Here is a 12,744-nt window from a genome sequence, read left to right as displayed (position 1 = left end):
CTGCGCTGCCACTGTGACGCTGTCGTACCTGGAGTCTGTGCTGAAGGTATTGTGTCTCCAAGCTCTGCCGTCTGGATAGTAATTGGGGGTGTACGCCATTAGGAAATGCCGAGACAGGGTCCTGCTGCTGTGATGTTTCCTCCTGGGAGGAGAAGTGAGGATAAAAAAGACACAGGTAAACAATCACAGACGCAAGCTACATTTTCTGTGAAAGCCCTTTAAAGAGCAGCATACAGAGGCCTAAGCTGCTGTGATGGGGGCTCTAGTGTCACTGCCATGCCGTGCTTGTTCACTGCTCTCGTGGCAGAAAAGATAAAGCCAGCAGGTCTCCTCCCTGTCATGTACAGAGGGCTTGTAGCTGCCTAAACTGAGAAATGCAAAACATTTTCTGGCTCGGGGACAAAAGTCAGGCTGACCCCATGACTGCGTCTGACCCCAGTGCAGCGCCCTTGCCTCACGCTAACAACGCAGACAAAAAGCTTTCTGATGGGAGCGGAGTGGGGTTGTGCATACAGGAGGCACTGCCAATTGGCAAGAGGGCTGCTGACACAGCTGGGGAGCAAATGGCTGTCAACACACCAGCTCCGTGAGCTTCACAGTGTCGTACCCCTAGCAAGAGAGTCGTCTGAAAGGGCCAAATCCAGCTTTCTGCATCTGGGGAGCGGCACCTTCTCACCTCTTCCCCCTGCCCCTCGCATTTGCTGCCAAGCTGAGGGCTTTTCAGTATTGCAAGGGTAGGAACACTCTGCAAGGCAGACAATAGGTCCTATCGAATTATTCGATTCCTGGGAGCAGAACGAGGGAGAGCTCTGTTACACTAACTGCCTCCTGTTTCATTAGAGAGAGGCAGCTAAGGGCCAATGGCAAAATAAAGTCAAATGCAAGGCCAAGAACTGGAGCCCCCTTGCCACGCTTAAAATGTTGAATAGTGTGCTCATTCATGCCAGCAGCAGCGCAGGGTTGAGTCCTGCACGGTTCTGTGCACGTTGCAGGCTACAAACTGAAAAAGGGCTGCAGTCAGGAAGCTAAGAGCAGCCCCATAATGCTGGCAAACACCAAACCACAAAAACTGAAGTGGCTACCAATGAGGGAGAGAAGTGGGAATTTTAAGCACTAAATCCATTTCTTTCATCGCATGCTTGGTGCCTTGCATAGAACCAGCTCCTTGAGGGAGGGGTTTGTCTCTCCTTGTGGCTTGTACAGCACCGCGCACAGTCTAAACAGTTGTGTACCTGAGGGGGACTATTTACAAGGTCCTGCAAATGCGCAGCAGTTGATGTCAGGTTGGCCTCTTCCTCTGATCCCATCTGTTCATAGAGCAGCTGGACTTTATTCAGCTCCAAGATTCCTTTGGTTCGTGCCAGATTCTGAAGGTGCTGTCTGAATGCTACAATTCCTGGATGGAAGTGAAGCAAAACAAGACCGGAGGAGACGCTACTGATAGTCCGTCAGCCCAACCGAGTCGCAGCCCCAGCTTGGGACGTGAAATAACAAGGCATGCGCAGCCCCATGTTTGGGCAGGACTCGTCACGGAACAAGGGGAATAGTTACCTTGCGTGAGAGACGTGTCGGAGGCTCTGCGCCCCTCTCGGAAGCTGACGGGGGAGCGGTTGTGAGCCTCGCGTTTTTGGGAGGTCAGCGCCTGCATGGCTGGATTGGCAGGTCTCAGGCCTATGAAGGGGGGGGTCATTCTAGGCGCCGGCTGGTTGGCCAGCACCATTTCCTTCAGGGACGGGGTGTCCTCCAGGAAGTTGAGGTCCCTCTGAATGGAGCCCATGTCGTACTCGGAGTCAATGCTGCCCAAAGACTGGTTCTCATCCAAAGAGAAGACTTTCCCTTTGAGAAACAACAGAGGCAGGATTAAATGGAAAGTTCTGCAATTTAGCAAAGCAAAGGAAGTGCCACAGGCTTCAGCAGTTCCCATCAGCTGTGTCTCCTGCGACTGCCTCAAAGGAAATGGAACAAAACCCACCAGCTTTATAAACAAAGCGACTTAAATTATTAACACTTCCCGTGCTGGAGTGGGGTCACACCACTCCGCTGCTGATCCCGGAGGGAAGACGCTTGTTTAGAGAGGAGACGCAGTTTTCCAGCCAGACATTACCCCCGAATGCTCTGCAGATGACATAGCACTCACACCTGCCATTGAAATGCAGCCATCTCTGGGGCAGAGCACAGCAGCTGCCGCACAGGCACGGCCCACAACTCTCTGGGCCAAGAAAATAATTCCATGTCCAAGAGAAGTGGCAGTGAGAATGGAGGGAGGCAGGACGAAGTGACCTGAACTGGGATGTGGGGGTGGCAGTGAGAGCACATCCCACCTCTTGCAAGCAAGGCAACAAAATCTTGGCTGGCACAGGGGGGAAGTGGACTTGGCTTTAGAAAGCTTAACAGCAGCACACCCGGGAGCTGGCTCAGCACTGCTGATTCTGGTAGACGTCTCCAATGCTGCCTCCTGCTCACACCGTTTCCTAAGGGACTTCCCACTCCAGTCCTGGCCAGATGCCATTGAACCTGGGACAGGCGACTGGCCTACGCCCCAAACTCACATGGCTGCATCATCTCATTGGCACTTAGGGTATCAAAGATACTAGTAGGGACTTTTGGATTCTTTGTAGAGACTTCTAACAGCAAGGAATTAAGTATTTTGAGAGAGTTAATTAATTAAAAATACCTAGATTTAAGCCGCCTCGTATTCTTCATTCTCTGCCCACTGCTACTGGGATGGGATTGTGTTTGCATGAGCCGGGTGTGAATTTGCTCCCTTTCTGCCTGTAAAGCACATTCGCTTTTGCCTCTATGTTAAGCAACAAACAGTGTTGCTTCTCAGGCCCATCCCTAGCATCACTGGGATACAAGCCAAACTAGTGTCCACCCAGAACTCGAGAGACTGAGTGATGTTAGAGTCTGAATCGGAGACTGACCGCGGTCTTTGACTTCCGTACCTGTGCCTGGCATCATGACCAGCTGGTTGGTCACTTCAGCCAGAGTGTGACGTCTCTTTCCACAGCGGGTTGCTTGGAGAGCCGCGAAGGCCTGTGCAGGGTCATCTTCTGGCTCGCCTTCCGTCTCGATCCCCTCGTCGATAGAGGTTTCCATCATGCTGGTGGGCAGCGACTGGCATCCTTTCCTCATCATGATAGGGGGCACGGGATCCAGTAGGCAGCCATTTATCTAAAGGTCGCAAAAAGAGGAGGACAGAGCGCTCAATTACCAGTCAGCAGAGCCTCCCTGAAGAGCAAGAAATCTCCAGCCTGGAGTGTGAGCGGGCAGAGGCTCAGAGAGCAGCCAGGCCAGACTCGAGGCAGCCTGCATATTAATGCCTCTGTAGCCTGCTGAGTTCAGAGATGCATCCCCCTCCAGTGAATCACTGCTTCACCTTATTTCTAAGTCACTGGTGGTGGTGGAGCCTCTACAGCAGAATGATTTCCATTTCTATAACGATGCAATTTTGTTGGGATTTTTTTTTTTATTTTATTTTTTTTATAACTCTCAAAATCTGCTCCAGGTTCAGCCGCAAAATATTTATACTGGGGGAATGTTCAACATTTGACTGTTTTCTCAGTTTGCCCATTGTTTATCTTGGAGTGCAATAAACAAGCAGACGAATTTGTCTCGCCGCGCCGGGCGCTGCGGTGTCCCTACAAAGCTGCGTCGCAGCGTGTTCTCCCGCGGTCGTTTCACACCCTTCCCTTGCTTCTGCTCGGACAGGGCCCTTTGCTTCAAGGGCCCACGTGGCCTGGCTTTTGTGTCTGCTGATGTGCAGATGCCTGAAGCTTAACGGGGTTGAATAATGAGGATGAACAGCATCAATGTGTTCACAATGGGTCTACGTTTTGGTTCTGTAATTGGGAACGGTAAAAGAAATAGCAATGAGCTACTAACTGGAGCCTGGGCTGATTCACAGTTGGGTCTTTAGAGTGCTTTTTAATACTGTATAAGGGGCCCTAGGAGCTACTGGCATAGTGTCTCTCTCTCTTCTGGCAGGATCACCATGTGTGAAAACAGATTATTTCAAAGTTCAATCCGCTCTTGTTTATACTGGATGTTATTATTTCGGCTTTTAAAAAAAAAATGTAAGCGTACATTAAATTTGAATCTATCGGAACACAGAATGAGGCTAAACTTAGCACAGTCGCATAGACTATTCTTGCAAAGCATGTTTGCTGCCCAAATTTTAGAGAATGTCTCACTGCTGAATTAATGCAAAGTACCTGGAACCTGAATTGGTTGAAATGCTAAATCAGCCTGTAATAGCAACAGCTTCTCCTACAGGTGTAGAGAACTTTCTTCCTTCTTTCCAGTTTATTCAGTTAAGTAGTTCAGTTTAATTACTGGTTCAAATTGGAAAAACTGATAAGGAATTGGGTAAAAAGGCATGAACACTTGTTTTCCTCCCCAGTCTAAGAATAAAAGCAAGGGCGGAGAGGATGAGATCTATTCGTTTTAAAACACTGAAGGATTAATAACCAGAAACACCCAGTTCAATTCAAGCCTATGGAAAACACTTCTGTAGTTTAAATGCAAAACATGATTTGACAAACTTATGTAAGAAAATGCATTCAAGCATCTGTAAGATGGTTTTATATAAATTGAGTCCTGTCTGAGCATTTTTAATTAATTTCTACTTCTATTTCTATCCGAATACAGCTTGAAATAAGTCATTGGTAAAGGACTGATCATCTGTCTTGAAAACAGAAAAGAATGTATGGTATTTTTTAATATAAAGTAAAAGTGAAGACTGAATAAATGCATGGGAAGCCATATGCATCCTTAAATGTATACAGATAGCAGAGATCCTCCTGATTTGCCAAAAACAAGAACCAAATTTAGCACGAAGGCTGTATTTAGTTGCAAATCAACTTTAAAGATCAGCTGGCCTTTAGAAAAGCTGCAAGTACAACTGCAGTAAAAGCCTGCCTATTAAACACAGGTGTTTTGCTTGCTGAATTAGATCTATCCATCTGAGGAAGATTAACTTGAGTAACAGACCCCCCCACCCCCTCCATCTCAAATCTTTCCTACCACAGGGCTCTTGGGTATCTACCACTGTCCATACTGATGTGGCACCTATACGATGCTGAATTTCCTTGTGCTGGTGTCCAAGTTGGATAGAGTAGAGATGTCCAGTCTAGCTCAAGAAGCCAGGGTCTAGTTTAGCAAAGACTGTGGGCAGAAGCAACCCCACCACTGACATCTCACTGATCAGCTGTAAGATTGCCAGTTTCTTGATGGTTTTAGAAGAAACAATTTAATCTTCAGTTCCTGATGAATAGAAGATATCAGGCAATTTTCAATGCCTGCCTGACACTGAACCTTGAACTATTAAAAAGGAAAAGTCTAGCATGCAGAGTGGTTCACAAACTTGAGAGGGATTCCTCCCACTGCCTAGAGCCTGCGAAGTGAAGTGATGCTTGAGTTCTCCTCTCCTCTGCATTTTCAAGTCCTTCCAGGCACTTAATAGGAATTACCTCCCTCCTCTCCACTAATCCCCAGACATTTAAGTGGCTGCAATTCGACAAAGTCTAGTTCTCAATGGAATTTAGTCTCATCAGATTAACTTCAAAGTTAGTTAATTGCTGAACTGTTTGGGCTTGGCTAGCTGTCATATCTCCAAGGACATCACTTTCTTCTGAAAGCTCCACAGGCCTTTCACTATACAGTCCCTCTCAACCAGGAATTTACTTGATTAAGGCTTTGAGTATGGAGCACTATATAGCCAGATGGAAGTGACAGGCTTGGAAAAGAGTGAGCTTTCAGAGGTGCTCAGATGCAGGGCCCATGTACTGGATTTTGGCTTAATAGCTTGAGTTGGACTAAGATCTCTTACTGAACAAAGCGCTTAACTCGTGCATGGCAGGAGGTGCTATTTTGGGGTTGGGAATCAGATCCCAATCAAGCCCTACTCACCAGTGGAAGGGGAACCAGGGCTTTTCCTGAACTGGAAAGTTGAAAGACAGGTGCCCAACAATCAGCTGATTGTGGGCTGGCTCTGGAATTGCAGCAGGACTCGCACCAGCCCCAGTGCGGTCTCCGCTGGAAGACAATCAGTTCATCATCTTCTGGTTCTGGGACTACATTTGGGACTTAGCCTGGCTGCCCCCAGTATGGTCCTAACCCTATGGTTCCATTTAAGGCATGATAGAAACCAGCCACGAAAATATTACCTTTTTTTTGTGTGTGTAATATTTTTATGGGTGGTTTCCCTTTGTGGCGCCATTAATTCTCTGAATGTATGGCTGGTTTACTAGTTAAGACACAGTTAACAGACTGATCATATCTGAAGTGTAACATCTGGCAGAAGCCTATGTTAAAAATGAAATTCTCTATACTTTGCCCTCCCCTGATGGGAAAGAAGCAAAGTCATGTGGTAGGACTGATGCCCAGGACAGCTGGAGTTATCTGAATGTATCCAGACTTTACCCATGGTACATACTACTAGGATTAAATCTATTGCAATTTAATTCTTAATTTCTGAAGCTTGGTGCAGTTTTCTATATAACATCTATGAAGAGGTTTAAACCTGCCTGGGCAAGTAAGCTTAGTACCAACCAGTTCAAGATTTACTCTGCCTCTTAGCTGGATGGCTCTTCTCTCTTTCCCACCATTCCCACATGCCACCAAGTTTCCTTCTGCTCAGACAGGACAGGACAGCCTCTAGTCCATCTATGGCTCTCCTTAAATCAGCTGGAGATTGAGTGCTAGAGCACTCTTCCTGACCCAAGAGGTGAGAGCCTGGGTCTAATATCAGGCAGGGTAAACACAAAGCACAAACCTGATAAAATTGAGGATGTTATCTGAAATAAAAATGATGGAATTCAATAAAGACTCCTGCAAAATGCTATGGTCAGATGGAACAGATGCCTAGGCTGCTATACCCTGCGCTGCAAGCTGAATGAATCAGCACCATAATACAAGCTAGCTGATAGCATACTGGATGCATTGGCAGGAATACAGTACTGGCAAAAATCTCATCTGGACTATCATGCCTAGTTTTGGCCACTGCACTTAAAGAACCATGTAGACAAATTAGAAAGAGTTCAGAGGGGAGCAGCAAAAGAAAGCAGAGCTCTAGACTGCATGCCATGGGAGGAAAGGTTGGAAGAACTGGGCTGGCTTAGTTTGGAGAAGAATGGGTGGATCTGATACAAAAAGGGCTGCTGCAAAGAGAACGATGACTGATCAACTATTCTGCATCTCCAGGAGGCAGGATGACAAGAAAAAGTCTCAGATTGCTACAAGGGAGTTAGATGCTGGGAAGAACTTTGTGAGGATGGTTAAGACCTGGGACAGGCTCCCTAAAGAGAGGTGAAATCTCTGATACTTTTTAGATACAGGTTAGAAGCCTGTTCCTTAAGAGTTGGTTTAGATAGGGTGGTCCTACCCTGAGCAGGGCCCTATCTTTCTAAGATGTTATGACTTATATGAGCTATTGTAGCTAGCTGGAGGCATTCATTTGCTAGGGTGTCGCATCCAATCCCTGGCTGAGGAGTCTAGGGGATACCTGCGTTATAAGAAGGGGCTTTTACATACACTCCTTACTAATGCCAGTCAGTCCTGTGCTAATGTCATTTTCTGACAGTAACCAAACAAGAACGGGCAGAGGTCAGTCATATTCCAGGGCTACACTGCAGAGCTCGCATTGTTTGTTTTACAGGAAAAAAATTAACCAACAGCCCCAACTATCATTCTTTTTTTAGCACAGAAGACCATTCCCCTCGTCCAAGCATTTTCTATAGAGCTAGGTATCCAGGTTGTAGCCGTATTGGTCTAGAGGAAAAGGCAAGAGCTATAAACGTGACTGAAACCTTTGAATGCGGTCCGGAGCAAAGCCGTATTCGCCTAGTAGAGCTGTTCCCAATGCAAGCTGGAAATGTTGCAGGTTCCAGTTATTAAATGCATGAGAGAAGATGACACCCAGAGTCCTGCGAGCCTCTGCCCTGGCTTCAGCTGCTGGAATCCCTCTTGGCGTCACGGTGCGGGCTTGGGGAGGGGACCAGCTTTTTGTTTAAGACAGGGAGGTAGCCAATTCCTGTTGCTTTTTGTGCTGGGGAGATGTCTAGTGAGAGACCTCAAAGAGCCTCCTGCTGCCACAGGGGATTCTGCAAAAATAACCGCCCCCAGTGCCAGCCTGATGTCTCCCTAGAGGCACTGCTCACCACACTGGAAGATCCAGCAGCTACATCTCTATTGAAGCCACACTGATGGGTCCCAAGACCTGCACTGACTGGCAAAGTCTGGTTCAAAGTGGAGGTAACAAAATTAAAATACCTCTTACTGGGGGCTCAGATCCAGGCTACCAGGTTTGAAGGCATGTTAGTTGGCCATGTTGTAGCCTAAATTTCACCCCTGGGCTAAAATATAGCCAGCCAGAATGGCTTTAGACACAATGCTCTTTAGGCTGCAGGCTGAGAAGAGAGCTTTTCAGTTGTATTAAATTAACTCGATTAAGCTAATGCAATTGGAAAGCCACACCCTGTTTGTTGCAAAGAAAGACCTGTTGGTCTTTTTCCTCAAGTGCTTAATAAGGATTTATTGTTTGATGTTTTGTCACCAGGAAGTACCAGTCAGGGATGGACTTGCTGCTCTGGTACCAGTGTAAACCGTGGAGGAGCACTGCTAGCTAATATTTACCAAGGGGGTGGCCAGGGAGATGTGATCTGACAAGTCAGGTACTGAATGCTTTCCTGATGCCGGCTTACAGGCTTGGGGAAGCAGCACTGCAAAGTGGCAGAGTGCGTGCCACCTTTGCCTCTCTGGCTCTAGGAATAAACAACCTGTTTGCAAATAAAGTAATGATATTTCACACCTGAGAATTCAGCACCTCCAAGCTCTGTCCCGCCACACTTCCTGCATCATCAAAAGTAAAATATTCTGCAGTTAGCACTTAGTTAACAACTCTGCTGCTGCAGCGTCCAGAATTGAATTCAACTTCCCTTCTGACAGCTGAGTTAGCCACATACCGGCCATACCCAAAATCAGATCCACGAGTCAGAATAAACAAAGAGTAGATCTATTGAATAATACAAAAAGGCCATTTTTTATAATGTTCTGACTTGCAATAGTTTCCAGACTGTAGGGCAAGAAAACAGGCTAAACTTTTGACATCATGCGACCACTCACCGACCAAAAGGCTGAAAACAGCTGCTGGGCTGTTCTCAAACATTCAGCTCTTTCCAAATGCACACGTTAGGGGCCAGTAACACCATGCACATGTTCACAGCAAACAAGCTGGGGATTCAGATTCTAATAAAGAAATGACTTTGGGCTGTTCAATCTCAGCTGGGTGTTTGTTCCCCCTATGGTCCTGGCTCCTGTTCTTTAGAAAGTCTGCTCCTTCTCCAAGACAACTGGATGGGGCAGCGCAGCAGACTGGAAGGGAGCAGGAGGGGAGGCTGCCGCAGGTCAGAGTCAGTTTGCATGAGAGGTCAGGGCTGGACCCACAGGCTCGAGGTGCGCTGGCAGGAGCCGGCCACTGCCCTGCTGTGCTTTCACCACTGCTCTTAGGTCCTTGGACTTTTATCAGTACTAAATTTGTGCACAAATAAAACTACAGCAACTGTCAGTACAGGTGCAAGGGTCTTTTCTTCATATATGAATAGGACAAAACTACCGTCTGTGGTCTCCTATGCAAAAGTGGTAGGGCAATAAGTCAACTGGGGAACATTATTTTCAGCCCTTTGGTATTTTGAAAACTTCTGTTCGTTTAGAAAACAGCCTGTCAGCACTGGCAGTTGCTATTTGACACAATGGTCATAGCAGCAGCCTGTGTTTCACTGCCTCTGGAAAATATTTACAGCACTGTGGTGAACAGCTATAAATATTTTGGGCTGGTGGGATACTACAAGGACTGTATTTACAAAGAACACCGCTTGATCTGTCGCCTGATATTTTAAGTCAGTGGCTCAAATTGTTTCCATGAAGTGGATTCTCTCTCACGCAGACCCCTCCCTTCCTACTTGTGGGGCATCTATCCATCATGCATCTAAAGTGCTTAAACATCACTGCAGTGGATTTCATGGAGTCTTTGCAAGGCAAAAACTCCTGCTTTTCCCCTTTGGCAACAACAGCTTTATGGCAACAAATATAGCTTTCTACTTGGAAAGCATAATATATTTTAAAGTGCATTTAATACACAATTCAGCTGCTGGAAAGGAAGAGGAAAGCCAGCATCATGGGACCAAGTGGCACTCTGCAGTCCACTAATGATATGGGTCATGCGTTGAGAAACCATGACAGACAAGCACATAAGAACATAATAAGAGTGTTATGGATTGGGTCAGACCATAGGTCCATCGAGCCCAGTATCCTGTCTCCCACAATGGCAGTGTGCTGTAGCACACAGCTGTGCAGTGGCTCTAAGGCAAGTCTGACTTGACCCCACACTGTCATCTCTGCATGGGGGTCTAGGCTGTCCAATTTGCTTTGTAAAGGGTGGTGCGAGACAGCTGACTCAGTAGGCTTTCCGCTGGAAGAGACTCTGCATGGACCCATTCGGGTCAGTGACGTGGAAAAAAGATCCAAAATAAATCTTAAAGTCGAAAGCTAACCATCAACAAGTAATAACCCATCAGCATGGCGAGCAGGAGGTAAAGCCCAGGGTGTGAATCAGGCTGAATGTGCCATGCCAAGATTAAAATCACGCTCCCGTGACAAATGCGCGAGAACGACAAAAATGAGCACGTGAGGATGAGGTTTCATAGAAACATTTCCACGAACAACCTGCATCCCCATCACAAGAGCACCCAAGTTCTCTCCCTCATGCCAGCTTGCCTCTCTCAGCTACAGATGTCCCAGCATGATGGCAAAATGCATCAAGCTCACTTCACTGCAGCTCCCTTCAGAGAGCGGAGCTGTAGCCATACAGTTGTATGGCCGTGGAGCCGTCGCATCCTATTAGGGGAGTTCAGTCAAGTGTGTTAGCTGTGGAGGTGTGGGAGGCCTACACAAAATCTTCCAGTCTGATTACAGGAAACAAAATCCATTAAATGGGACTGCAATTCTACACGGTCTCCAGAGCCGATTTCATACACATTTCTAGCTACAGGAATGGCCTTGCTGAGAAGATCAGCTGCAAGCCCTTTGAGACGCTGCTGTTCTAATATTTTCTGACAGCCTGAAGGTCCTGCAGGCTATTTATCCATCGAGAAAAGAACTAAAAGAAAAAAAAATATCACATACATACGCTATCGTGCTTATGTCTGCCCATTTTCCTATAATTCATAATAAGCCAAGGAGAAGAACAAAATCCTAAATACATTTAGCTAGTAATACAAGCTAATGCTTAAGGTTCCATATGGCCTTCTCTCCTCATCTGTCTACTGTTTTGAACATAAATATATATATCACCTGTGCAGTCTCAGCACAAAGAAGACTGAAGAACAGCGTGCGTTTGAGAAGTAGGGAACACCTGCGTGGTAGACGGATTTGTTTTCCTAAACAGCAGCACAGCGTGTTTGGAAAGTCTGAATGAGACCCATGGGAGCCAGGTAAATAAGCAGGTGATAAGTATAGCTACCGCAGGCGTGAGCATCTATTCCTTTTTTACCCATCGCTCACCTCTCCACGTGCAATATGGGTGTGTGTGCAATGTCTACCTCGCAGAACAGACATGCCGTGATCCGGGGAGGTAGGTGGAAAGAATTCTTTGGCCATGTGTAGCCTTACCTGCCCTTTCCCCACTAACCAGTCTCCCCCCAGACTGTATCAAGTCTACAAGTTGCACTGTATTCATTAGGCCTGTCTCTTCTCACCTTGCGCCCCAGGATGATGTTACAAGCAGCGGTGAGGTTAATAAAGCATATTTCCTCTGACATGAAAATACAACTGAACACAGAGCAGGCTTGTAGCCTGGAACACAGGACTAAAAGGGACTTCTTGGGTCATCGAGCTCTCTACAGAAAGCTCTGCTTTGATGGCTAAGCCACCTCCTAGTTCCTGTGGGATAAGAGCATGCACCAGACAAGGCCAGCTGGGACCTCCCCTGTAAAGAGCCAGTATGAATTACAGTTAATCCACTGAAGCTGACAGAGTGAGAACCCAGCTCTAGCTCAAAAGCATTTTCCATTATGAAGGTGACATACCCCAAATGCAAAGGAAGCAGGCTTCTAATTAATTCATGTGAGGCTGCAGGTATTTCTAATACCAAATGTGCTAGGCAGTCCCAACATGAACAGCACCAATATCCCTATAATTTCAGAGACCGAGGGCTTGGACACACAAGTTACTACGAGGTGAGTTACAGAGCATTGGTTACTCTGTGATAGCTGCCTGAAGTGTACAGAAACAGGAGGAAGCCGACTCCTCGACGGAAGCTGATCAACCTCCTCCTGCATTTCCCACAGACCAGCCAACGCACTTTAGCTTTGCTTGCCTTATGGCAGTTTGTTGCGTGCACCCACGTGCAGAAAAGGACTCATAACTCCAAGACGTACCTTTGGTGTATCAACTCTCTCTTCCTCCATGAAGGCTGACTCCGCCTGGCAGCTGGATGGGGGGAAGGAGAAGACTTCTGCAGCAGAGGTTGAGGGCAGACCCGGAGACCTCAGCAGCCGTACATTCTGTGAACGCAGGTTCACGGAAGCCACCACAGCTTGTGCCTACAAGAGAGAACAAAACCAAATGGAATTAAGTGGAAACTAAGAAAAAAGGAAACACAGATCATTGCAAAACACCTCAAACACCCATGACCAGGGCTCCTCTGACTCTAGTTGACCCTAGTCAAGTTCTGTGTTGGATAAAGGG

General features: G+C 46.9%; 1 protein-coding gene across 1 annotated transcript in view; it reads right to left on the bottom strand.

Annotated features, from left to right (window-relative positions):
- The window catches only part of SIK2 (salt inducible kinase 2), a 93,125-nt gene that overhangs the window by 7,086 nt on the left and 73,295 nt on the right, over positions 1-12,744 (bottom strand). The window contains exons 9-13 of the mRNA XM_006271359.4: positions 12,435-12,599; positions 2,946-3,174; positions 1,552-1,836; positions 1,233-1,396; positions 29-142 (exon numbers count right to left, since the gene is read on the bottom strand). Coding sequence (XP_006271421.1) covers positions 29-142; positions 1,233-1,396; positions 1,552-1,836; positions 2,946-3,174; positions 12,435-12,599 — 957 coding nt within the window. The remainder of the gene's footprint in view (positions 1-28; positions 143-1,232; positions 1,397-1,551; positions 1,837-2,945; positions 3,175-12,434; positions 12,600-12,744) is intronic.

Source organism: Alligator mississippiensis, chromosome 16 (genome assembly GCF_030867095.1).
Source record: "Alligator mississippiensis isolate rAllMis1 chromosome 16, rAllMis1, whole genome shotgun sequence".
Lineage (NCBI taxonomy): Eukaryota > Metazoa > Chordata > Crocodylia > Alligatoridae > Alligator > Alligator mississippiensis.
This window is presented reverse-complemented; position numbering and strand designations above follow the sequence as displayed.